The sequence below is a fragment of the Camelus dromedarius genome, chromosome 10 (assembly GCF_036321535.1).
Source record: "Camelus dromedarius isolate mCamDro1 chromosome 10, mCamDro1.pat, whole genome shotgun sequence".
NCBI classification, from domain to species: Eukaryota; Metazoa; Chordata; class Mammalia; order Artiodactyla; family Camelidae; genus Camelus; species Camelus dromedarius.
This window is the reverse complement of record NC_087445.1, coordinates 47,093,409-47,119,163: the sequence shown is the minus strand read 5'-3', so window position 1 is coordinate 47,119,163 and position 25,755 is coordinate 47,093,409. Positions and strand designations below refer to the sequence as shown.

General features: G+C 51.7%; 2 protein-coding genes across 2 annotated transcripts; both read right to left on the bottom strand.

Moving 5' to 3' along the window:
• Positions 1-1,215: 1,215 nt before the first annotated feature.
• CCIN (calicin) lies at positions 1,216-3,980 on the bottom strand. Its single transcript, XM_010995576.3, has one exon. It carries the CDS (start codon positions 3,073-3,075, stop codon positions 1,309-1,311), a length of 1,767 nt encoding a protein of 588 aa, XP_010993878.1. The 5' UTR covers positions 3,076-3,980; the 3' UTR covers positions 1,216-1,308.
• A 2,799-nt stretch (positions 3,981-6,779) lies between these two features.
• On the bottom strand, positions 6,780-24,296 carry GLIPR2 (GLI pathogenesis related 2). The gene is made up of 5 exons (XM_010995577.3): positions 24,161-24,296; positions 15,881-15,989; positions 15,440-15,543; positions 13,453-13,530; positions 6,780-8,268 (listed from the first exon to the last, which is right to left on the bottom strand). Exons 1-5 carry the CDS (start codon positions 24,171-24,173, stop codon positions 8,108-8,110), a joined length of 465 nt encoding a protein of 154 aa, XP_010993879.2. The 5' UTR covers positions 24,174-24,296; the 3' UTR covers positions 6,780-8,107.
• Between the last annotated feature and the right edge of the window lie 1,459 nt (positions 24,297-25,755).

Here is a 25,755-nt window from a genome sequence, read left to right as displayed (position 1 = left end):
GTGTGTGCGTGTGTATGAACAGACATGTGGACAGTAAGTAAATTCATGAATGGGGTGAATGAATGAATGAATGATAATTATATATGGTGTTCAAGGACTTGACCTTGAAAGATGAGTTTCTTCTAAATTGTTGAGGATTATATGTAAGTACACAAATGAATGAAAGGGAAACGCAGGTAGTTAGAATCGAGGAGATCTCACTAAGGCTTTGAGGTAGGGAGTCTCAAAGAACATTTTATGGGACCTAACTTAATATAAGGGCCCAAGAGCCTGGACCTTTGGCTCATGTATCTTTTTTTTTTTTTTCCTTTAAAATACTTTAAAGTAAGTACTTTTTAAAAAAGTCCTCCTGAAGCACTTAATATATTCCAGAGACTGTCCTAGGCATTTTGCACATCACATCACCCTATGAGGTAGGCACTCTTATTGTCCCCCGTTTACTAAGGCACAGAGATGTTAAGTACCTTGCCTGGGATTACCCAATAAGTGATGGGACTGGTATTTGAACCAGGCCATCTATCTAGTGTCCAAACCCTTCACTACTACACCATCCTGTCTCTCTTATCTTGTCATCTCATCTCATCTCCAAGCTTCTCTCCAATAGAGATGTAGGTTTCTTTTTTCTCCCTTCAATCATCTCTCTTCCACCCCCAGTTCCTCAGACCTTGTACTCCCTGAGAAAGTTCCCAATGAAACTTGCTTACTGGAAACAATTGTAAGTAACTCCTCACCCCCAGCTTCCCCACAAATGAGACACAAACACACCACAGCTGAGTGGTCAGGCATGACAGCCAACTAACCCTGCCTCCTCTCCCACCCTTACCCCCTTCCCTTCGCCCCCATCCCTGAGTCTGGCCCACACCACCTTCTCTCTCCCCAGCCTGGGAGGCTCCTCTCCCAACCTGGAACTGGCCTTCCCCTACCTTTCTGGGCAGACTCAGAAATGAGTGTTGGAGGAGCCTGAGGCTTCACAACTCTAAGGAAATGCTTTACCTCTCAGGATAGCTGATGCCTGCAAAGTGACTACAGGGATTTAGAATAGGAGGCCTTCCAGACCACAGCTTGGCCGGTGCCTGGGAGATGCCTCAACTTCACCCACCAGGGTCCTTCCAGCCTCAGCTCAGATCCCTCCAGTGACGGGGTGGCCCTGAATTCCCCTCACTAGGAGGAGCCTTGGCCCAGGATTTCCACCTTCAGGGCTGAACATAGACTAAGAAGGAACCAACAGGCCACCTTCCTCTCTTTCTCTCTCTCATTAAATTGTGAATAATAATAATGCAGTTACTTATTCTCCCACTTAAAAGCTGTTTAAATCCTTTGAAGAATCTTGCAAGGTAGCTTGGCTAGACAGCAGGCAGGACAGTCCAGTGCCTCTGGTGGGGGCGCCAGGGTCTTCCACTCGCCTGTCTTTTGGTCCAGCAGGTAGGCATTTGGATTGATGGTGTAGTCCTTTGTCTGGACATCGCTGGCTGTGGTGACACCTCCACATACAAACACCCTGCTGTCTCCAATGGAGCATATAGCATGGGACACATCCAAGGGGCAGTTATTGGGCAAGAGAGGCACTGAAGTGGTCGTCTTGTTGGCCTTTATCTTCTGCAGGTTGATTTCCACACTCTGCCGGTGGCTGTGCACGCAGAGGATGTTGTCCTGATGGAAAGAGAGCAGGGGCCGGTGGTTGAACTCAATGGGGAAAGTGATACACTGGACGACGTCTCCAGTGTTGGTGTCAAAGCAGTCCACCACCCCGACCCGGGAGATGTAGCCCTTCACCAAGCACCGCCCGGTAACAATGTACAGGGTCCGGTCACCCTTGGTGATCACGGCTGTGCCATCCATAGGGATGCTCATCTTCCCTGCCAGGCACCAGGCCTCCTTGCGCTCATCATAGCGGTAGATGTTAGAGACATACCGCCTTGGGGCAATGCTCCCACCCACTGAGTACACGGTCCCCCCACAGGTCACCATCGTGTGGAAGACAAGCCCAATTGGCAGGTCGGGCAACTTGGTCCAGGAGTTGTCATCCATATCATACCGCCAAGCCGTCTTCAGCCCTGAAATCTGCTCCGTGGTGCCACCAGAGATGTAGATGTAGCGACCAGCAGAGGTGGCACTAAGTGCTGCTGCTCGATAGGGCATCTCTGAGAGCTTCAACCACAGGTTCTCCTGGATGATATAAGCAAACACCCCATCGTTGAACTTGCCATGGGCCTTTTGGCCACCTAGGATGACCACTGAATCCAGCAGGGCCCCTTTCCGCTGGTAGCTCAGCAGGCTGGTTGGCCTCTCCTGCTTGCGGTCCACCAGGACACTCTCAATCAGTGTTGAGTGTGCTGAGCTGTTCTCCATGCCCATCAGCTTGTTGCTGGCATACATCAGTGTCTTGTTGGAGACAGCATTAAGATTGATGTAGTTGAAGAACTTCTTGAAATACTTCTCCCGCTCATCCTTCCGGAAGTACACCCAACTGATGAGTGCATTGAGAGCCTGGTCCTCATTGAGCACATGCAAGTTTTCATCTCGGAGCAGGCGGCCAAAAATGACAGGTGGACAGCGCATGAAGTGCATGGAGCCCTCAGGACTGGCCCAGTAATGGAAGTTGTCTCGAATGCCAGAGTAGGCCAAGTCTGATACCTCTTTGAGCTCAAACAACTCAGCCAAGAAGAGGTAGCGCAAGCAATTAGCACGGCGGATGGATTTAATTAGGAAGTCATTGCAGTGGATTCGAAGGCGTGGTGTGTTGAAATACTGGGCCCCACGAAGGAGCTCCTCTACGTTCTGCTCTGAGATCACCACCTTGCCACTGTAGAAGTAGTCCAGGAGCTGATCCACTGTAGTCGGGCTCAGGTAGTTGGGGTCAATGGTGATAAAGAGCTCATCGGTAGTCTTCATGTCGTGGTTGGAGATGAGGCTCTTCACCAGTGGAGAGACCGCAGCCAGTACGTTGCGATGTGCAAAGAAGATGTGGTGGTCCACAGTCAGGGCCATGTCCCAGTACTCTTTGCGTTTCCTCTGTTTGTTCAGATTCTGCAGTACGAAGCTGTTGTAGTTTTTCTCAGTGAATTCCAATTTCATGGTGCTTCTTGCTGGCTGAGGCAGACAATCAGCAGCAGGTACTGGAGAACAGATTTTCTCAGGCCTTTGGGATTCAGATTGATGGTTGTTTGCAGAGCAGTTGATCAGGGAGGAGTTGGGGTGGGAGAGAGGATGATGTCATAGAGTGGATGAGGTCATCACAATGCAGACCCCCTTGAGGCCTTTCTCAAAGGCACAGGGCTTTTCTTCCCTCTGATGGCCCTGACCTGCCAAAGTCTGATACCTGACCAGGACCTGTTGCCAGGGCTCAGAACTCAGGAAGAAACTCAGAGATGGGTTGCAACTCCCACCTGAGACTTTCAGCCTCAGTTCAGGGCTGCTTCTGGCATGTCAGAGCCATTTTGGGCAGGGAGGATGGGAGGGTTAGGGAGGCTGGGGGAAGGGATTATTAGATCATCTAAAAGAATGTCCATTGTACAGGAGGGAAACTGAGGCCCAGAGAAGAGAAGAGATTTATCCAAGATCACATAGCCAGCCAGAGTAGAGCAGGGCCTGGAACTCAGGCCTTTTGTAACATAGGCCTTTCCCCTACACTTCTAGGATGCTTTTAACTAACTACTCAGCTTTCCTGTCTAATTCTCAAGCCCCAAGGCACCTTTCTCTGCCAAGGCTCCGGGGTATCAGAGAAGAAAACCTCTGTCCTTTGGCTTCCGCCCTTTGTGGCCATGGGTTTTATAAATTAGAGGGAGAGGTGGAGGCCAGGCACTGGGGCAGAGAGGCAGGAGTTAGCCTCCTACTGGGGCATGGGAGGGCCTCCAAAGCCCTGATTATTTAAGTTCCACCACAAACTAGGACATTTCACATTTCCAAGTCTCTAGATTGTAAGATGTTGGGATCTGTGATGGGTCAGTGCTCTCTATCAAATATGGACTCGGAAAAGTGGCTCATTCTCTCTAAACCTGTTTCCTCCTCTGTGAGATGGGAATGATAATAGTGCCTGCTTCAAAGATTATTAAGAGTTTACAAGAGAAAACGACTAGAGAGTGTTAAGCACCGTGGGGCTCGTAACACACGTCCAATAAATGCGAACTGCCGTTAATTTCGTATTACATGAGTTCTCCAAGCGCTGGCGTTCCTGGTTGCTCCCTTCCACCTTCGTGGTCTTTGGGAACTTTGGGATCCCGCATCCCCTCTGGGCTGGCTCCCTGCGCTTCTCGCGGCCACGCGGTGGGGCTGAAGGGTCATCTCCGGCCTGCGAGCCGGCGCCCCGCCCCCACCCTCGGCCCCGCCCCGCCCCGCCCCGCCCGGGCCCTGGGGAGGAGAGCCGCGCGGCCGCCACGGGGCATAGATCGTCCGCAGACCCGGGGATTCCCGTGGCTGGGCCTCAGACGAGAGCCACAAATACACCTGTGCCCATTTTACAGACGGGGGTACTGAGCCCCAGACGGCAGGCGCACGGCCAGGCAGCCAGAGAGAAGCCATCCAGACTCGGGGCGTCCCCCTCGGTGCCCCGCCAGGTGGGGTGCTCGTGGGCACGGCTCGGACGTCCGCCGCACTCCCCTCCTCCCAGCGGGCATAGGGCTCCCCGAGTTCCCGTGGCGCGTCTGTGCCCGGGAGGGGATGAGGACCAGCCAGAGCCTCCCACGGAGGAGGGCCGGCTCCTGCGGGCCCCACCTGGACCAGCCTTCGGCGGGCTCCCAGGAGGGGGGGAAACACAGATCCTGGAGGCATTGGCGAGGGCACGCAGAGAGCACCTGGGCTCGGGCCGAGCCCCTGATCCCCTCCAACCTGGGTCCTGAGCCCCACTCCTGACCCTCAGGCCGTCCTTGGCGCCCCTACGAGGAAAACTCAGTGTCGCTGGAGCCTCGGGAATGTGAGCTTGCCAGCTCTTACCCCTCCCTGGTGTAGTCAAGTTCTATTATTCACTGTCTGTCTCCCTCACCCTTTCCTTCCAGACCTAGCTTCTTTACTTGGGGATTTGGTCATTTGAAATTTATGAGTTCCTACCTTTTTAATGATGAGTTTGTTCACCTTGATGCTGGAATGGGATAAGGCACTCAGTCTCTTGAGGTACTTGTCTGCACAAGGCTAAGACCTTCTGTTTTCCCCTTGGGAAGGAGGCTTGGATTTCAGCCCCTCGGCGGACTGTGTGGCTTAGGTGAGTTCCACCTGGTCCAGTCTCTCCCTGTGAAGATAATTGAGCTTTAATTGCTTCTCCAGCCCTGATCGCTGGAGAGGAGGGGCAAGGCAAGAGGCAGCAGTGACTCTGGCAGAGGAGGATGAGGTCTCCCCAGGGTGATGCCAGACACTTGTCACTCCCCATTGGCCTCCAGGCCTGCCCACCCAGAGTAGGGGATGGGTGGGTCAGGTCCTGGTGCTTCACAACAGTCCTTGGCCCCTACACCCACTTTGGTAGAGGTGGTGGCCATGCCCCTTTGTTTTTGTTTCAAGCCCCAGAACACCAGGGTGGGAAGGTCTCTCATCAGATGCTTCCTTCCAGTAAAAAAGTTGGGCCTAGGGGGTGTCATGGAGACCTGAGAGGATCCAGTAGACGTAACACCATGTGCCAGATCCTGTACAGCTGGACAGACTGGGGCCCAGAGAGGGGAAGGGGCTTGTTCAACTCTGAGTGCACAGAGCAAGGGATGGGAGCCAGGGTTCCTGACTCCTTCCTCTGCCCTCTGGCTGCAAGGGAGAGCTGGCAGTCTGGTTTGTCTCCAGCTCTTGTTGAACTTGTGGGAAACCCATTAAAGAAGTTAATTTGTGCCCACCCACTCAGCCAGCTTTGTTGTCTGGCTTGTCTTCAGCCTGGAAAGCTCCTCTGGTCAGCTTTTTCCTTACCCTGGCCAACTCAGGAAACAGACTCTAGCCTAAAGAGTCTGGCTGCCTGCCAGCATCCACCACCTGGTTATGTATGTGTGGGTATTGGGTAGAGGGTGTCTCTGGGAACCACCAGGAAGTTCAATGACTGGTCATTAAGTTTGTGTTGTTCGTGGTAGCTGCCCAGGTGTGGCCAGAATAGTGCCTCAGCCCAAGGCCCTCAGCCGGGTTCTGCTCCACCCATCCTCAGCTTCCTGCCTAGGTCCCCGTTTTTTTTCTACTCATGAAGACGCCCTAGAGGAGGCGACTCTAATATTCTAACCTTCTGGGGGCCATAACTTGATACAGCAATTTGTTGGGAAGCCCTGAAGAAAATGCAGGTCATGTTTTAAAGATACACATTTGGCCTGGAACTAGAAAGGTCAGGAACGGTCTTTCAGTATTTCCACCTGTTTTATGTCTCTAACAACTGGCTTTCTCATGCCTATGTATTTCCAACTCATAACCGGGCTTGCCATGTTATAGCTTTGGCTTGCCATGGCTTTAATTCAAACTCATGGCATCCTTAATTTTTTCAGTTCCACTGGTAAATTCTCTCCCTATTTCTTGGCTCAAAGTCCTGGTCCATGGCCAGCCCAGGGATTGGCTGTCCTGGGGTCACGTGTCCACTCTAGTCCAGTCAGCTGTGTGATAGTGGGTCACATGGTTCGAAACATGACCGCCTAATATATATATATAATACATATATATACACACACACACATACAAACTAAAAAATGAAACAAAACATGCCACCTAAGGAACACAGTCTACAGGGGAGAGACTGGAGGTATTCAGAATCTTGAGTTACCTAAGATGGGAACTCAGAGTTGTGAATTACCTTACTCACTAAGAATGGGCATGAATCACATGGGAGTAAGATATTACACAAAGGAAAAAGATTTTATTGTCATCTTAGTTAATATCTCTGGATGAAATGAAGGGCACAGCATGAGACTGTGTTCACAGTGAAACAGACCTTCAGGAAGCATATTTCACAGACTGGCCTGCTAGGCCCCTGCTCTCACCACCTGCAGGGACACCCAGCTTGGGACCTGGGTGGGTCCCTCCCACATGGCCCATGTGAAACTGTTATTCAAGGGGACTGCATAGATTGAGGCAAAACACAGAAGTAAATTAGCAACTCTAAGCCCGCCTGGGCTATCTCCCTGGAACATTTGGGCCTGTCACACATTCCTGGAGGGAGCAACAGCACAGCTGCAGCCACAGCTGCCAGGCCTGGGCTCCCACCCTGTGCAGAAGGGTGGGGGAGGGCAGAGGCGGGAGGGCAGAGGCTGGAGGGCTTCCTCTGGGGGCCCTGAGTGAGCTCACCCTTATCCCCACACTCACTGACTTCATCGTCCAAGGCTGCTTGGCCAAGAGCCCAGGCAGTGTGAGGGGCTTTCTCCCAGAACAGGCCCTGGGCCACCCGTGGGGGATGGGTGACTTTCACGCCAAGCCCAGCTCCCTAGAAACCAAGGGGTGCATATTGATTGAACTCTGAAATGCCAGAGGGTTTTAAGGAAAAAGGCAGGTGGTGGACAAGGGGTAGTAGAAGGTAGAAAAATGCAAGGAAGTAAAGCTTTTTTCTCCATTTGTTCTTTGGCAATCCCATTAGAGAATTCCAGGAGGCATGCAGATGACATCATGTCTTATAACTGAGAAATCGCAACAAATCTGTGAAATAGAGCCCCTGCCTACCTCGTGTTTCTAATGGAAGCTGCTTTATTTTTATGTGTTATGTTTATGTGTTTAAAACTGTATTTTGTGTCACATTTAAATGATGGTTTAATATTCTTAAATATCTACCAAAAGTAGATTACAATGCATGAAGGTCACATAAAATGAACTTCACTTTCTCAGCATCACAAACATTTGGAATACAGAAAGGCCAGGGATGGATATTGTAAGAAAGGTACAAAAGAAGTTTGCTTAAAAAATAAAGTTTAAAAATTGATTTTTTTCCCCCAATGTCCAAATAATTGTGGTCTAGGGAACCCTCAGGGTAAAGGCTTCATATGCTCACTTCTTTGATAACCATGAACTCATGCAGAATGGTCTGAGTGTTCTGCAAGAGAGCAAGAGACTCTCACAGCATCACACACGCAAGCACATACACCCACAGGGACAGACACACGGCTGAGTTTTTGTTGTTCTAGGCACTTCATAGCCACGTTCTTAAGTCTGCCACCTTCCCATTACATTGGACAAATTACTTTTTTGGAGGCAGGACATTTTCTTCAAAGAAGCCCTGGTTGACAACATTCCCCGCTGGGAAGTATCTGGCCACCACGAAGGAGGACCCGTCACTTGCAGATGCCTTCCCCACTCCCATCTTCTTTGTATTCTTCCACACCATGGCTGTGAAGTGTCCTGTAGGGGAACAGGCAGGGGGAGAGAGAAATAGGTTGGTTAGCAGAGTCTGGAGAAGGATGTTTCAAGGGACTCTTGAATCCCTGCACCATCTTGCCAGGCTGAGGGAAGCCTGGTCTTCAACCACCAAGCAGAGGAAGGAGACCCAAAACATATTGGCTGCCTGATTTTCTGAAGCATCAGATCCTTTCGATCAGCCATACAGCCTCTACTCACCTTACCACTTTCTGATGCCCCAAGGGTTCACGGTTTCCCAGAGGTCATGGCAAAACCCAGTGACCCTAACAATTAGGATGTCACCTTACCTGGCACCTGCCTCTCCCTCCGCCAAACTGCACTCTTCAAGGTCACCAACGGTCTCCATGTTCCTCAACAATGGTTGCTTTTTGTCTTCATCTTACTTGACATCTCAGGAACATGAATGGAGTCGACGCCTCCCCTTTTCAAAGCACTCTCTCCTTTTTGTTTCCGTGATGCCACCCTGTCTTAGCTTTCCTCCCATGTCACTGCCTTTTCCTCCTCCTCTTCCATCTCACTTGTGAAGGCTGGAAGACCTGCATTTCTCAAGGCTCAATCCTTGGCTCTCTCTTCTTTTCTTGTACTCTTCAGGCAATTTCATCTTTCCCTGGCTCTCAAATGTCTTTCCCCAGCCCAAATTTCTCCTGTGTTCCAAACACGACTACTTACTTGACATTTCCACTTGGATGAGTCATGGGCATCTCAAATTTAACCTCACTCTTGATTTTGGTCCCTCCCATTTCCATGAACGGTACCTCTATGCACACAATCCTTGGGGTCACTCTGCGCTCCTCCCTCCCCCGCATTTCCCCCACCACAACCCATCATTCAATCCTGAAGAATCTAACTCCAAAATACAGCTCAAGTCATCCACTCTCAAAACCTTGGTCCCAACCACAAACTTTTCTCATTTGGACCATTGCAATAGCCTCTGACTAGTTCTCCAGCATCCACCCTTGCCTCCTCAATTCACTTTCCACTGACATAGCCAGAGTGATCATTTTGAGACATAAATCATATCTGTTTACTTTTCTGCTTAAAAATCCTTGCATTGCTTCCAGTAGCACCTAAAATGAAAGTGAATGCTTTGGCCCAATGGCCTCCTTTCCATTCCTTGAACATATCCAGTTACTTCCCACTATGAAGCCCTTGCACACACTGGTCACTGGGTGCAACACTCTTCTGATGACCAATGTTTTCTCATCCCTTAGGTCTCAGCCCAAATATCACTTGTTCAGAGAGTAACATTTTCATAATCACTTTTATTTCCTGAACACCTCCCTCCCAAGACAGTCTTATTGCTCCCTGTTTTTCCCCTCATAGCATTCTTACTGTTTGCAATGATATATTTGTTTGATTACTTCTAATTGCTTGGCTCCTTCGCTAGGCTATGAGCCCCATGTGGGTGGGAACCAAACTGATTCACTCACCAAAGTATACTCAGAACCTTGGCAAAACCTGACACATGGAAAGTGTAAAGTAAAAATTTGTTGAAGGAATGAATGGAATGGATGAAAGGCACATGGAAGAACCATCTTGGATGGGGCTCTGCTGTCATTGGAAGTGCAGGCCTTCCATATTTTGTGCTCTTTGAGACCTTGATAAGTTACAGCCTCCTTCAATTTGCTCTGCTCTGAGCAAAACAGCCCAGCTCCTTTTCAAGCTGACCCTCCAGACACTTCTGTGGCTTGCCGAAGCTCTCTGGCATCATTCTCCTCCTGTTCAGCCTGCCTGCCCCTCACTCCCTGGACTTTTCAAGCTGCTAACATAGCTTAGCTTCTGACTTCCCTCCTGCTTTGGGGTCAAAGAGTTGATGCTGTAATGTACTCTTTGCTCAATGACCATAAATTCTCATCTCCTGGGAGTAGAGAGCGGGAGTTTGTCCTCCCCACCTTTACTGCTTAAGACACATAGATGTAAATTGTGTTTTTCCCCTATAGATGAACTCCATTTTATAATTATGAAATTTACATATAGTTTCTTTGTCTACATCTGTAAAAGGTTTGAGGTTACTAGATTCTTTATGAAAATAACCAAACAGAAACACTAATCAGTAGGATTGGTGTGATACAATCAAAGCAAAAATTAAAAGAAAGCAAACACTACTTTATGCATCCTCACCACTTATCCTTAAACTCATGTTAACTGTTGTGCAATAAGCTCTAATTTCCACCTCAGAACAGAAGAAACACTACTTTCCAATTCACCCTTGGTCCTGACTCTGTTGAGTTACATCTCTCACATCTCCAGGCTTTCAGCAGCTTTGTCAGGTGTCACTGTTTCTACAGACTGTCTTTTCATTAAGGCTCAAGCCTTTTCTCCAAGGGACCACATGCTTTGGCCATTGACCCACCCACTCTGTCACCAGACAAGGAAGAGCTGCCATTTATTCCTTGGTTGCTAAGAAAATGATTACAAACAGCACGTGTGCACCAGCAGCCCAAGTGCCTGGGGAAGCCTTTTCCAAACAGATGCGACCAAGTAATCTTTCTTCTGACTGGGGAGGTTTCTGTTTGCACAGAGCTAATTAAGCCTGGGTATTTAGAGATGAATTAAAGGACACAACTTCCTTAGCAACCATCAGACACACTGGTTTCCAATTCTAAATGACTAACAGCTTCCTTCTTTTTCTTTTTTTCCTAAAGGTTTCACATCCTCTTTCCTGCTGTGGACCCACACTTCCTAGAATATACATTTGAAAAATACACTAAGTCCTTGCAAGAGGATAATAGGTAAGAAAGAGAAATCTCTTTCTGTATTGATGTGGAACAATCTCTGCCAATCTGCTGGGTGAATAAAGCAAGTGTGAATCAGATCATCTGACACCAGGGTATAAAAAAGGGAGAAAGAGGATATTTACACAAATGCTGGTTCAGAACAACTCCAGAATGAACCACAAGAAACTTGTCTTACTGGTTGGGAGGGAAAGTGCTGGAGGCCAGGGATGGAAGGAAGATTTTTCACCTTATACAGCTTGCAAATTTCATGTCACATAAAAGTATTACTTATTTATTTATATCAGAATAAACAAACAAACAAACCTACTCATTAAAAGAGACCATATCAAAGGAACTGCAAGAAGTTGCTTCCCTGTACTCAGCACATAGCATGGAACTGTGTCCTTCATCACAAGACGTTGCCCTGGGTGAGGGTGGGGGTGGAGATGGATTATAGGATGTTTCAAAGACCTTTTCACCTACAACATGGACTCAGGTCAGGGAATCCCAGAACCCTGGTGCAGCAGGCAGCAGCTCTGGGATAAGCTGATGCCTGGGGGATGCACCTGAGCATCTTTAAGGGTCGTGAAAGCCCCTCTTATACCACCACTCAAAGCTGTGCTCCTGTCTGAGGACCAGGCTCTGTGTGACCCCAGGCATTGCCCATTGGCACCTGGGATGGCATAGGGGCTGGCTGTTCTAGGGGTTTCCTCTTTAGGGGTGGGAGATGTGGGGCAATAAGTGGGACAGGTGGTCAGCGATCATGGAAAGTTGAGTCCCGTTCCCAGCTATGATACTTGAGAGAGTCCCACCTTGGAGCTGGATTGAGAGTAGGAGGTAAAAAGAAGTCTCTTCCCCTTTCTGGGCCTCAGTTTCCTCCTCTGCAAAAAGGGTGAAATAAAGCCCCACCTTCAAATGGTGTTGGAGGGTTACGTGGCTGTTTCTGTGGAGATGCTTTTGACTGTCAAGTATCACACACACACAAACAATGCTAATTACTTGCTCTGACCCATGTCCAATTGCCCGAGAATCTTACTCATGAGAAAGCAGATCCTGATGCTATGAAATAAAGCATCTTCTGGTCAGTGGTCTTTATGAAAAGATCAGGTTCTGCCTACACATCCTTAATCACCGGTAGGAGGCTGACACTGTTCCCTCCCTCACCTCTCAGATCTAACTGCCACAGAAGCAGTAGTTCTCACTCAGGGCCTGATGGCAGCCTTCTCGTCCTGCCCCGCAGGGCTGAGAGGAGAGACGCCCGGGCAGATGCTTCCACCTCTGCCCCATAGTCCTGCCCACACAGTTGCAAGAACCCCTGCCCAAAAGGATGAGCACAAACCACAGGAAACGGTGACTGGCTCTGAGAGCAGTCACTTCCTGCTTCTGAAGAATCCTCCAGAGGGTGGGAGGACATAGGTGCTCCACCCATGGGTGGGATGGGTTGGGTAGAGGAATGGGGGTGGGCAGACAATCCCCTTTTCAGTTTCCCTGGCACCTTCTGGTCAGAGAAACTCATAGCCCTTTCCAACACTGGGCCCTGGGTGAGTCTGAGTCGATTCTGAGGAAAGACAGGAGCCAGGTGAGGCCTGGCAAGGGGCAAGAGGGATCCCAGAGCTCGGAGCCGCTGCCCGGGGCTTTAGTAAGCCAAATGTTTACTGCTCACCGTGGAGGCCTAAGGGAAAGGCTGGTTGGTCCCACAGCTGGCTCCTCCCTGCATCTAAGTATCAGCTCTCAGAATGTCCTGGAGAAACCACCACTTTGTCCCTCTCCCTCGGGGACAGGGAAGGACAGGGAGTTGATCCAAGTTCACACAACTGATAGTCCAGAGCTGAGACCAGATCCTGGCTTTCTGCCCTCCAAGCTCACCTGAACTGCAAGCTAGGGCATAAGGTGAAAGGAGCAGCCTGGGAGGCCATAAGGAGTAGGGCGCAGGGAGGAAAGATGCGGGGGTGTGGAGGGAGGTGGGAGTTAAGATCAGGAGTAGAGCAAACAGCTTGGCCCTTTTCTCGGTGGCCCCAGGAAGTCACTGGCAGTTGAATTAGGAGAGCAGCCTGGGCAGAGAGGGTCTTAGAATGTTCTGGCTGCTGGGGAGCAGGCTGGATTAGAGGGGAGCAAGACCAGAAGCAAGATGATCGGTTAAAAGTGCTGAGGCAACTCCTCAGAGAAGAAGGCTTTTAAAATTCACAGCCTCCTCATGACACATTCCAGTCACCTGAAGAGCTTTGAGTGGTGGGGCAGGAGTCAGTGGCTCGGGTGCTTTTGGATGAAGAGGGGTGTGGGTGTGTTGGGAGATGGGGTAGGGGAAGAGAGTTTTGCCCTTTGGGGAAATATCAAAGAGACAAGACAGAAGGGAAAAGATTGATTTTCAGAGGGTTAGTTTCTCTCTGAAGCCAGACCCAAACAGCAACCCAGCCCAGGGCCAGGTCACTGATGTGACCACGTCTCTCACCTGTCCCGGAGGTGAAACCAGGCTGCTGGAAGTTGTAGTTCTTGATTTCACTGTACCATCTATCAGCCACTTCCTTTCCTGTATGGAAAAGACACTGTTTAAAACTCAGCAGCAAAATCAACCAACTCCTTCTTCCTTCCATCTTCTCCCATCAACCCCAAACCACCCATCCAGTTAGATGTCTGATAAAACACCTATGAGCTGAAATGGGGACTCCTGCCTGTGAGCAAATCTAGGCTGAATAGAAGGCTTTTTGAGGGGTTGGGAAGAGCCCAGGCCTGGGGTCAGGGAACCTGCATGTGTGTCCCCACCCTGCCAGTAATTTGCTGTGTAATCCTGGGCAAGGCCTTCCCCCCTCTGGGCCTCTGTACAAGAGGGTTGAATGCAACATACTCCAATGGCTTCTAATGATGTTCTGAGTTTCTGGGAGAATCTGCCCTTATCTCATCCCAAGTTGGGCTCTGGAAAAATCCACAGGGGGAAAGGTGATTGGGCTGGTGGGTCAGGGTCTCCACTGCAGGCAGAAGGGTCCTCACCTGGAGCATCCACTGGGCCAGCAGGTGTTAAAAGGAGAAAACCCGCAGCATTTCCCTGAGAACTGCTGATCTCGGGCAGAGCTAAGAGCCTCGCACCTCAGAATAGTAAGTCTCGAACTTCAATGAGTGCACAGTATCACCTGGGGCTCTTGTTAAAATGCAGATTCTGACTGCAGTAGATCTAGGGTGGAACATATGACTCTGTGTTTCTAACAAGTTCTCAGGTGCTGCTGCTGCTGCTGCTGCTGCTGTTGGTCCATGGACCACACTTTGAGTATCAGGGCCTTCGAGAACAGTGGCTACACATTGGCCCCACCTGGGGAGCTTTGCAAAATGACTGATGCCTGGGGCCTGCCACAGACTATCGCTGTCTCTGGAGGAGAGATCTAGGCATTAGTATTTTTTAATCCACAGATGATCCCAGGGTGGAGCCAGGGTGGGGAACCACTGCCTTAGAGGCCGTCTACCCAAGCCCCTCTCTGTAGAGATGGGGAAACTGGGGCCACAAGGGTAGCAGATTTGCTCAAGGCACCGCAGGGAGCCAGCGCAAGACTGGGATGAAACCACATCTCCTGCTGGCTCTTTCCGGCCCCTCTCCCTTCTCCCTGGGCCCACCGAGGCCCACAGTCTGAGCCTGGGGAGGAGTTGCAGGCCCCGGACTCCTGCCTTCTCCAGGAGCATGCGCACACCACTCCTGGAGGGACACTGCTGGGGAAACCAAGAGGACTCCCAGGGCCTCCCCAGGGAACTCCCAGGAATGTGAAGCCAGGGAGGGAGCAGCCTTTCTCCCGCAGGGGTTTGGAGAAAGCTTCAGAGTGTGAGGTAGCTCTCTCCAGCATTTTTCCTAAAAAGCCACGACAGCTCTATCAGAGCCAGGAAGTTCAAGAATGTTTGGTCAGTGTGGGATCACCATTCCAGGCTGCGACCTTGGATGAGGAATTGTCTTTCCCATTATTACTTTTTTTTTTCCAACATGGAAAAAGCTCTATGGACTTTTTTCTCATGAAAAATGTTAATCCACCAGCACTGTAAAAATTTTTAGAAAAACATGATGAAAGTAAAATTCTTCTGTAGCTGGAGATGCTTTGGTGCCGCCAGGGTCATTCTGAGACTGCACAGAAACTGTCATCCCCACCCCCACTCCTCAGCTGGGAGCTCTTCTGAAAGTGGAGTTGGGGGGGGTGGTGCTGCAGGCAGTCTGACTCATCTCTGAGTCCCTGGCACCCAGCACAGGCCTGGCCCTGAGCCGGCCATCAGAGGCCTTGTGGTGAACTGCAGTCAGCCCCTGGGAGCAGACAGAGGAAAGCTCTGGGGTTCTTTTCCCTTTCTGGGCCTGTGGCTGCATCCCAGCTACAACATGGAAGGCAGGGCTCTGGGGCCAGAAGGAGTTGAATGGAGGATATCCTAGGCTGGGGCCAGGCAGTGGGGAGGAGAGCTGAGAAATGACGCACCTGTCTGATCGTAGGATGCCCACGCCAGGTTCTCCCCGCACTGGCCACGACTGGACTCCGGGCTGTGCTTAAGGATCCTTGTGCTGGCCAGGGCCTCTGAATACCTGCCAGAATCCGTGGTATTTCCTTAGAGTACAGCCCACGGAAGCCCCCCAAGTAGGAGCCCTAAACTAGTGGGGCCCAGCTTGCTTCCCCACCCTGGGCTTGCTGAGGCAATCGGGAGTATCACACCTGCATCTCTTCTGAGCACCCTGAATCCCCATTTTACAGATGAGCAAACCGAGGCTCAGAGGAACAAAGGGACCTGCCTAGGTAAGTAAGTGGCAGAGGGGTTATTCAAGCCTGGCTGTATCCACCCCCACAACCCAGGTCCTTCCAACCACCCAGAGCCCATTCGTGGCTGCAGCAGCTGCAGCAGCACGGGGTGCCGGGGGGACTCACTGCTGAGCTTCCTGGTTGAGCTTCTTGCAGAGCTTCAGCGGGGGGACCCCATGCTGCTGCCGGTACTCGTTGTGGGCCTTCAGGACCTCGTTATTAAACTGCTTGGAAGCTGCAGTGGTTTCAAAATGAACATCTCAGTGCCCAGAAAAAATCCATTGAAAGTTGGCCAGCAGGCTTCAGAGCAAAGCCCAGCTCATACCTCAGGCCACACATCTCTGCACATCCATCCCCTCTGGATTATGAGGGCCCGATGGGACGTGTCAGGGATTTGGGTCTTTATCCAAGACATTGGGAAGCGACTGAATGGGAGCAGGGGAGTGAGCTGAGGAGATCTGTTTCTGAAGGAGCCTGCTGACTGCTGCATGGGGGATGGGCTAGGGGTTAGAGCAGATGTTGGGGGCTGGCCAAGGAGTAGCAGGACTTCTGAAGGAAAATGTTTGAAGGACACTGGGTCTCTCAGACCAGATCTATGGTGAATGGTGGTGGGGACTGGGAAGGGCTGGAGGTGGGAGCCCAGAGAGAGCAGGCCTGGCTGGGGTGGAGGGGTGCCTGCACTGGGCTGGTGAAACAGGAAGACAGAAGGACAGATGAAGAGAAGAAGACTAGGGGAAGACAGCATCGGGATGTGGAGTGAAGAGGAGGGTGGGAAAAGAACCGGGGTTGGGGGGGGGGGCGGTGCTGTGATTAGCTAGGCTCAGGAGGGCAGTGAAGGGAGAGGTGGAGGCTGTGTCCAACTGGGTTACAACCCCAGAAAGGGCAAGGCCAAGGGGGCTGGAGTAGGGAGAGAAGAAGTGGTGAAGCCAAGTGAATGTATGGTCAGGCCACTCAAGATGGCTGTTCTCTTGCTCTCTGTACATCCCCTGCTCACCCGGCGCCTGCTTCACCTATACCTACTCACATGACTGCCCTTCCTACATACTTGCCCCAGGCCCAAGCTAGTGATTTTTCTTATTGAAGAGGTAGTGAGGGGTGTGCCCCTCTGCTGATTTCCCTGGTAACCAATGAGCTAACCTGACGTCAAATCCCACTATAACTGGTAATCTCCCCCAGTTTCTGGGAGGGAAGACTGCCCACTGTCCACTGCACATGGTGGGGTGTTGCTCTAGGACCTTGCTTCAGACAAGTAAGCTCCCCCTGTCCATTAAACCACTGATGTCCCTGTCACTGATTCCAGGTTCTTTCTTTGGTCTTAAAGCTGGGCAAGTACAGGCCTTGTAGGCCTGTGGGGGGTGCAGCTCAACACAAGGGGAGGCCAGGTCAGTGGTGGACAGAAGTCATATCAATTCCAAAATGGAACCTCCCCTCCTTCCCACATCCTCCATCACTCATCTATCCATCTATTGATTCATCATCTAAGCAGCAGCATCCAACCAGCCATCTATCATCCATCCAATTGCAATCCATCCATCTGTTCATCTGCTCTGTGTCTGCCTCCTCTGGGCCAGCTCCCATATTGTAGGCTGGGGGTCCAGAGACAAATCAGCCATGCCCTGCCCTCAAAGCTCACACACAGAAAGGAGACAGCCTTGTAAACAGACATTAGCCAACAGTGTGACAGGGCCAAGGTGCAGGTGAGCACAGGTCAAGAGGAACTTGGAGAAAAGTAGCCTAACATGGTCTGGGAGATCAGGAAGGTGACCCCTGATTTGAGGACCCACAGATGTCTGGACAGGAGCTGGCCAGGCTAAGATGGTGAAGGCACTGAGCGCCAGCCTCAGGAACCTGGAGTTCCTCCCATGGAAACGAAGGTGAGCTGGGTAAGTTTTGAGAGAGGGCCACAGAGGGTCCTTCACCCTAGCTAGTCTCCTCTGGCAGGAGCCTGTCCCTGAGGACTGGCCTGGGCAGGAGAGTATAAACCAGATGATGAAAGAAGCACCCCTCCTTCCACTGCCCCAGCTCACCTCCCCCAGCTGACGCTCTCCTCTGTTGTCTTTTCCCCCAGAGGCCAAGGAGATGGCCCAGCAGGGCGTCACCTCCTCCTCCCTCATCGAGATCCCCCATGTCTCCTGGGCCTTCAAATCAAATCCCAGTGGGCCACCAAGGGTCATGAGGGAAGAAGACCCAGGTCTTGCCCTCAGGAGCTCTGAGCTAGACACCGACCCAGGAGAGGAAAGGGAACTGCAGGTCATGCCAGTGGTGGCCAAGTTTTCCAAGGGGTTTCGGAGAAATTGAACAGGGAGTGGTCGGGACTCAAAACACTCTGGGCCCTGGAGGGGCAAACCAATGAGGTCGGTCACAGTAACATGGAGTGGGGCAGGGACAGGGATAGGAGGGGGATGCTGAATGTCAGGATGTGGCAGGTCTGGGTTGACAGGTTACCAGATAGGGAGATGCTGTGAACAAAGGCATGAGGAAGAAACCACGGTGATGATAACTGGGCCCAAGGCAGAAGGCAGAGCTACTGCCTTAAGTCTTCAGGCTTTTGGTGACCTCAGATGTATCAGGGAAGGCTCCCTGGAAGAGGTGATGAGGAGGTAAAGGTGAGGAAAGGGCCATGGTGGAAGGGATCTGGTGTATCCTGGGGCTGTGAGGGCGAGGTGGAGATAAGGGGAATGGTGAGTTGCTATGGTGAAGCTACTTTAAAGGCAGCTCTGAGTGTGGGGTTAGGATGCACTGGACCCCGGAGTACTCAGGCCCTGCTGTCTCCTTGGCAGAGACATACAAGGCTGCTGAAAACTAGGTCACTACACAAGTAGAGAAACAAAAGTGAAAGTTCCTGCACCAAACCTATGCTCGGGGCCCAGCTGAAGCTGGGCATTGTCCCCAGCAGGGCCAGTGCCCTGGGCCAAGGTTCAGGGGTCTGGAGGGGAGCCCTCTCTCCCCAGCCCTGGCTGAGAGGCCTGGGGGCTCCACGACCACACCTCTGGCTGGCCCAGGAGTCCCCTCCCACCACAGCAGCCAGTCCCAGCCCAGGTGGTTCCTCGAGCAGGGCCTCAGCCTCAGGGAGGCCAGATAACACTGGTGACCACACCCAGCAAGAGGCACACCCCTTTTGCAGAAAAAGCCAAGAACACAGATAAACGTACAGAAAAAGTCAAAGAAAACCCACCCAACCCCGCATTATGCAGGGAGAGCCCTCAGAGCCACCCCATGATGGGGGAAGGGAGGGATTATGCCCTTGTTTTGTAGAGGGGGGAGACTGAGGCTCAGAGAGGTCACACAGCCTCAGTGTGCCAGCCTGGAGTGAGGGAGGTCCTTTCTTGTGCTTGCTGGCCAACCATTTCTGGGTGCCAGGCCTGTGAGTGATCTCATTTACTTCTCACCACCTTTGTGGGAGCTTCCACTACTGTACCCATTTTTTGGATGAGGAAACAGACGCAAGAAGGATGTAACCTGCCCACATTCCCACAACTGGTCCAGGGGTAGGTAGGTCCTCAAGGAGAGTAACTCTGCCCTTAACCCCACCCCACGAGGGTAATGAGACAGAGGAAATCAGGAAGGAGAGACAGTGGGGCCACCGGACCTGGGAGGAGGATCAGGCCCAGTGGGGTTGGCAGCTGCCTTCAAATCTCTGAGGGGAGAGAAAAGGAGGAAGGAAGAGGAGAAAAGAACAGATTTCTCAAGAGCCTCCTCTGTGCCAAGGCTTTTATCAGACCTGCCTGAGGGGCTGCAGAGGAAAATCAGGGGCTGAAGAAGTTCCAGGCAGATCTGGGGCTGCTAAAGGTGTAAGGGGCTGCCTGGGCAGCCAAAAGGCCAAGGGAGGGAGCAGGCATCTTGGGTGGGGCTGACCTGAGGGCTCTGGAAGGTCCTTTAGGGCCCAAGCTTCTAACTGTTGGATAGAGACTCTGAGGAGGTCAGTGCCCCTCCTCCCTCAAGGCTGTTGGCCAGGACAGGCTCCACCCTCAGCATCAGTTGTCCTCTCCTCCACCTCCTCGGAGGCCTCCCAGAGCCCAGCTGACTCATTTCTCTGCCCTCTCCAGACTCCCCACCAAAGAGGCCCAGGGCCGTCAGAAGCCAGAGCAGGAATTATGGACAGGCCCCTTCTGTCCCCTGGCAAGAGCCTAGAAAGCCTTTGGGGCAAATCTGGTTTTGCTAGTTTATCAGGAAGGAAGAATAAAAAGTTGATTTAAAAAAATGAGTTCCAGATGGGTAACTCTTTCAGCCTGGGTTCCAGGAAATTCAAGAGGCAAATCCCAGCTCCGCCTTTTACTAACTGTGTGATTGTGGACAAGTTGCTCAATCACTCTGTGCCTCATTTCCTCCCTGTTCAAAATGGGGATAACAGTATCTACCTCACAGGGTTGTTGTGAGAATTAAATGAATGAATCTATGTAAATGCTTTAGAACAGATCTGGAACAAAGTGAACAGTTACTATGTGTCAACTATACTTACTAACATTACTAACATTACTGTTGGGCAGAAACCTTAGAGCTTCTGGCCTCAGAAATACTGCCCTAACGATGCCCTCCCTGGTTTTAATGGGAGCAGGGCTGCTGGTATTTAACTTGATCTCTGATGACCTCTTTTAGTACCTCTGAGCGCAGATATTTACTGAGTGAGTAAATGAGTACAGGAACAAATGAATGAGATGTTTGCACCAGCACTGGGGAGGACGGGATTCTCCTCATTACAGAAGAGGGAACTTTGGTCTTTGGGAGAACATGTGAATTGCCCGAGGTCACACAGTGAGTCCACCTTAGAGCCAGATCTAAGAATGTCCCTCCCTTGCCCCAAATCTCACATGCTTTCCACCTTACATAACATCTTTCTCTCCCAAAGCCAAGAATGACAAGGCTGTCCCAGAGTATTCACCCCAGGCCGCCCCTTTGCGATGGACAATAGTAAGGGCTGAGGAGCCAGGGCAGGGAGAGCACCGGCCCCTCCAGCCTGCCCCGCCCGCCAGCACTGAGCAAGTCCCTGTCCCTCTGGGCCCTGCTTCCCCATCTACGTGAAAAGGAAGGGTAACACTTGTGGTTTTCAAACATCTTCAACGCAGGGAAACCCGTTCTTTGACACTTTCTTTAGAATCAACAGATGAAAACAGAACTGCTGGGACTGACTTGGCCCTGCAGAGGTGTGAGGCCTGCTAGGGAGAAAATTTCTGGATTAGTTGTTCCCCGCAGGTCTTTCTGCTCTGATAATCTCTGGGGGTGGGAGATGTGGGTCGAGGGACAATAAGATTCTTAGAAATAATTAGAGGGTATGTAGATGTCCGTACAGCTGGAGTCCAGTCTGAGAGAGGCAGGATGACAAGGGGTCGGTGTGGTGGAGGGGTCAGCGCACGGCTGGGAAGTCAGAGAGCTGGGTGCAAATCCCAGTTCGTCCACTTACTGATCAGGTGTAAGCTTGGCCAAGGTACTCAGCCTCTGTAAATCTATAAAACTGATAAAAAGTGCCTTGCAGGGCTGTTACAAAAGTTGGTAACATATATGAAATATCAGCTCCAAGACTGGCACACAGTAGGACCTGAATAACTGGTAATCACTATTACTAGGGACTAGAGGCTGCCACTGAGCTCCAGGCCATTCACTGCCTTTCTCTGCTTAGCTGCAAACTGAAGCCCAGCAGGAAGACCAGGGCCAGGAGCAAGACCTAGGAGTCTCTGGGCCAAGTGACTTCTAGAATTTAAGCTGTGTTGGTTATGTGACACTTCCCTAGCAATGCCCACTACTCCAACAGCTCTGGGGTGTATCTGAAGTTAAAGATTAAAAAGAGATGGGCTCCTCTGTAGCAATGAGGAAACAGGTCCAGAAGAGGTGAGCTCCTTATGAAGGTCTTTAGGGAACCACATAAAGCCCCTTTAGGGAAACACATAAAGCCCCTGCCTGTCCTGTGGCCACAGACAGCCTCAGGCTTGTGGCCTGGAATGTCAAGGTTGGGCCTGTGTCGCCCAGAAAAGTCACTTTCTCTTGGAGATCCTTAGGGGAATCAGAAACCATCCAGGAGGCTCAGAGTCTTGGGGGGAGACAAATAAAATGCATGTGGCTATGGGCCAGCATCCTGGAAGGTCCCTGGGTAGGAGTGGAGGTAGCCACTGCCTGAACCAGCTCTAACCTGCCTTCCACCACCATCCTGCTGGACTCTGCATCTCCAGTCCTAGAGGGTGTCACCACCTTCCTGCCCCAGATTCACACTGCTGAGCTTTCCTTCTTATTCATTACAAGTTAGTCACCAAGTCTGCTTGAGGATACCGTCTTGAAAATTCATCCCCGCTTCGTCCCCAGTCCCTTAGATATCTCTGTCCTCTCTCACCTGAGTAACCAGCAGCCTCTCCTTGACCCCACCTCCACCCTCTCCCCATCTGATCTGCCCTCCACCCTGGTACAGCTCTGGCCCTGCATCTTGTAGATAGATGCCTTTCAATGACACCCTAGGTGTCTCAGAGAAAGTTCAAACTTCCAAAACACTCTGGGATCTGACCATGTCCTTCAGGAGCCTTCAGTGGGCCCCTTGGGCAGAGATTTCCCCTCTCCTGAGCTCCCACTGTTCTTCATCTACACCTGTTTCCTGGCTTGGGTCACTTTCCACCCCTTGCTAGACCCATGTGGTGCCTGTCTATCCCCCCAATCAGCTTTATGATTCATTTCACAATCCAAATGAACAATCCTGAGGACAGGGGCCACCCCCTACATAGCCCTGGGTCCACAGCTTGGTACAGAGCTGATAGATGGTGGAATGAAAGGACAAGAGGGAGGGAGGAAAGGGTGGAGGGAGGAATAGAGGGAAGAAGAGAGGGATGAATGAACAGAGAGAAGAATGGGCAGCCAGCAGTTCTGGAAAGCTGCTTCTTAGGGAAGAAGTCAGAAGCAATTGCTTAAAATGTAACTTTAGACAATTTGTGGATTTTCTCCTAATATATAGAGAAAGGAATTTCCCAATTAAAGCTCTCAAGATGCCCTCTCATACCTGTCACGCCACTTATCATCCTATTCTTTAATTACATGACAACTCCTTACGTCACCTTTCCATACTGTGGAGGATCCTGGGGATGAAATGGACCATCCTTATTGTACTGATGGGGAAACTGAGGTTCAGAGAAGGAAAGGGCTTTGCTCAAGATCACACAGCAAGTGATTAGCAGAGCCATGGCGGAAAGCCAGGCTTGTCATTGTAGATAAGGCAGGTTAGGACCAATGCCAGGGAAAGCCACTGACTCTCAACACTGGGAACTCATAAGTCCAATTCTTGAGAACAGATTCAAGAATGGACCCAGCCTTACCTATCTGAGGCTGACAACCTGAACTTCCCATGAAGCAGGACTTTTGAACTCTGTTCAACAGCTCTTCTTTAAAAGCCTCCTGAGAGGCATGAACTATGCTAAGATAGACATGGCCCTTGGCTGCCAGAAGTGAGGAGTCTGTGGGACACGGGTCTAGAGTCCCAACCTGACTGCTCGGAGGGCTGCAACAAAGAAGACAGTAGGTAGGGAAATCAGGGACAGGCTCCCAGCCCAGGAGTTCAGCCAAGAAGGATGGGGAGAATTTTCAACTTCAGAGAAGTGGGTGGGGTGCTGGGGAAGTGGTGAGTGCTGGGGAAGGGAATCCAGGGGAAGGGCGCAGGGTTCCAGCCTCGGGAGAGCTGAGTGCAAGGGGAGGGAAGGGGTGAAGATAAGCTCCCAGAGGGCCCCACGGTGGGGCTGAAGAGTGTGTACTCTTTCACCTACGGACAATGGGATGGAAGGTGTTAGGGAATGCAGGAGGAGATCTGCATTTCAGAGAGTTCACCGGGATAGTCAGTCGGGTGAGGATGGGCCACGACAGGTCAGTAAAGGGGGAAGCCAGAGTGTGTACCCCGGCAGAGAGCCTGGCACAGAGTGGGCACTCGGGAGGAGGAGCGACGACAGAAGAAAAGGATGCTCAGAACTGTCTTTAGGAGGGTTGGTCGGGGCAAGCTGCTTTACAGCAAGAGATGCTGTCACAGTTTGGTGGCTTTTTCCAACTCTAACTCTGTCCTGAAACAAAGCAAAAGCCACGCCTTGGCCGGACGCTGAGCGCTAATCCCATCAGCGCCTGGAAGCCCTCCCTGACGCAATCTCTGGCTCGCAGACTGGAGGACCCTCCCGCGGTTTCGCCTTCCCTCCCTCTCTCCCGGTGGCCTGACGGCCACCCGGCTTCCTGGCTGCCCCGGAAACTGCCCGCGCTGCGCCTCCTGGCGCTTTGCACCGTGCGCCCCTCCATCCCGCAACTAGTGGTCCTGCAGCGCCATGTACCCACCGAGGAGGTGGTCGACCTGCTCCCCGGGGATCCAGCCCCCCGCAGGAAGGGTGACGGCCAGAGTCCCGGAACCCCGGACTCCCGAGCCATCCCAGCACCCCGGCCCTGCTGGTCCGGAGGGCTCACCTGACTTGCCCATGGCCCGCTCCGCGCGCTGCTTGGCTCCTGCTGCGCTGCGCTGCGCTGCGCTGTACTCCCGGCCCCGATCCTCTCCGAGAGCCGACGAGGAGGCAGGGCGGCCGCAGCCCCTCCCCCGGCGCGGCCCGGCCCCCGCCTTATAAGGCAGCGGCAGCGGCAGCTGCAGGAGGAGGCGCCTGGGGCCACCCCGCCGGCTGCCTGGAGGAGGAACCACGCGCCCCACGCTCCGCGAGCCTTCCCGCCCGACTCCGGAAAACTTGCTCCGCAAGGGGACCCCAACGACCGCTCAGGGCTCTCCAGGGGCAGGCAGGGAGCCCGGGGCCTCCCGGATCTCTGGCCCGGGTTGCCCACCTCAGGACGCGGAATAGGGGTGTAGAGGGAACCCCACGCCTCCTACCCGGTTCCCGGTAGATGCTCAGCGGCTGATGCTGCAGGGACCGCGGGGCTTACTGTCGGGGTGCGAGGGATGGTTTGGACCCGCGTCGCTAGGAGTCGATGCTCTCCCCGCCACGGCTTGACCCCCACAAATACCTAAAGCCCCGAGTGTGCCACCTTCCCCTTCCTAGTGACATCGGGCTCCGAATGACATTTCCATCCTCTCCCCAGCACACACCCTCTGGGGCAAGCTAAGGTTGGAATTGGGCACTTCCTAACCCTCCTGCGTGGCCATTCCAAGGAGGCTCCTTCCAGCCGCTCTGACCTGTCCTCTTGTCCCTGTCACGCCAAGCCAAATCCCCCACTCCTTAAGTCTGGCTCCAGACCTGTCTCCTCAACTCCCTAATTTCATCCCATGCTCCAGTCAAACTAGACTTTTTGATATTCCCCAAACATGCTTTGAGATACCCCACCTCCTTGCCTTTCTCAGGCTGTTCCCTCAGCAGCCTGGGCTGCTGGCCCATCTGTGCCCATTCAAGTTCTTCAGCGTATGTAGGTCCCTTCAACTTCCAGACCCACTCCTGTGTGAGAAGAGCACTTGCATAAAGACATAGCCTGGGGCACCTGAGTGAGGCGCCCCAGAGTAACTCCTTACTGGGGAAGGGGCTCAGTAAACCCTAATTGAAGGAAGCTAATTTGAAGACCTTTCAATAAATGGGCACTGAAGTAAACTGACTTGCTATTCTAAGGGTAGAATTTGTAACACCAAAGGCTTCAAATATCCAATAGGGCAACAGCAAGGCTGGGCACTGCCCTCTTCACTCCCTCCCCTATGTCAGGCAAATACACTTCCTGTGACTTTGGACAAGTGTGACTTTGGACAAGTTAACTGACTCAGTTTTCTCAGTCTTCTCTGTAAAATGGGGATAGTAGTACTAGTATCTCCCTCGTAGGGTGGTTGTGAGGATAAATGAGCTAATACATGTAAAGTACTTAGAATGTTCTTGACAAATATTAAGCACTGTAGAAATGTTTACCACCACTCCATTCTTTAACTTTTAACATTGCTGCTTCTTTACATTAAAAGTGACCAGCTTGTAGTTGACAAGATGTAGTTGAGTCTTTCTTTTCATCTAGGCTGATAATATCCGCCTTTTAATTTGTGTTAAGACCATTTACATTTGACAACATTATTCAAATTTCTATGG

Excerpts from the sequence above, each read along its gene's own strand:
- CCIN (XM_010995576.3), bottom strand. The coding sequence starts at position 3,075 with ATGAAATTGGAATTCACTGAGAAAAACTACAACAGCTTCGTACTGCAG.
- GLIPR2 (XM_010995577.3), bottom strand. Across the intron at positions 15,544-15,880 it reads CTCAACCAGGAAGCTCAGCA|GTATTCAGAGGCCCTGGCCA; the intron begins GTGAGTCCCCCC and ends GGATTCTGGCAG. Across the intron at positions 8,269-13,452 it reads TGGTTTCACCTCCGGGACAG|GACACTTCACAGCCATGGTG; the intron begins GTGAGAGACGTG and ends GTTCCCCTACAG.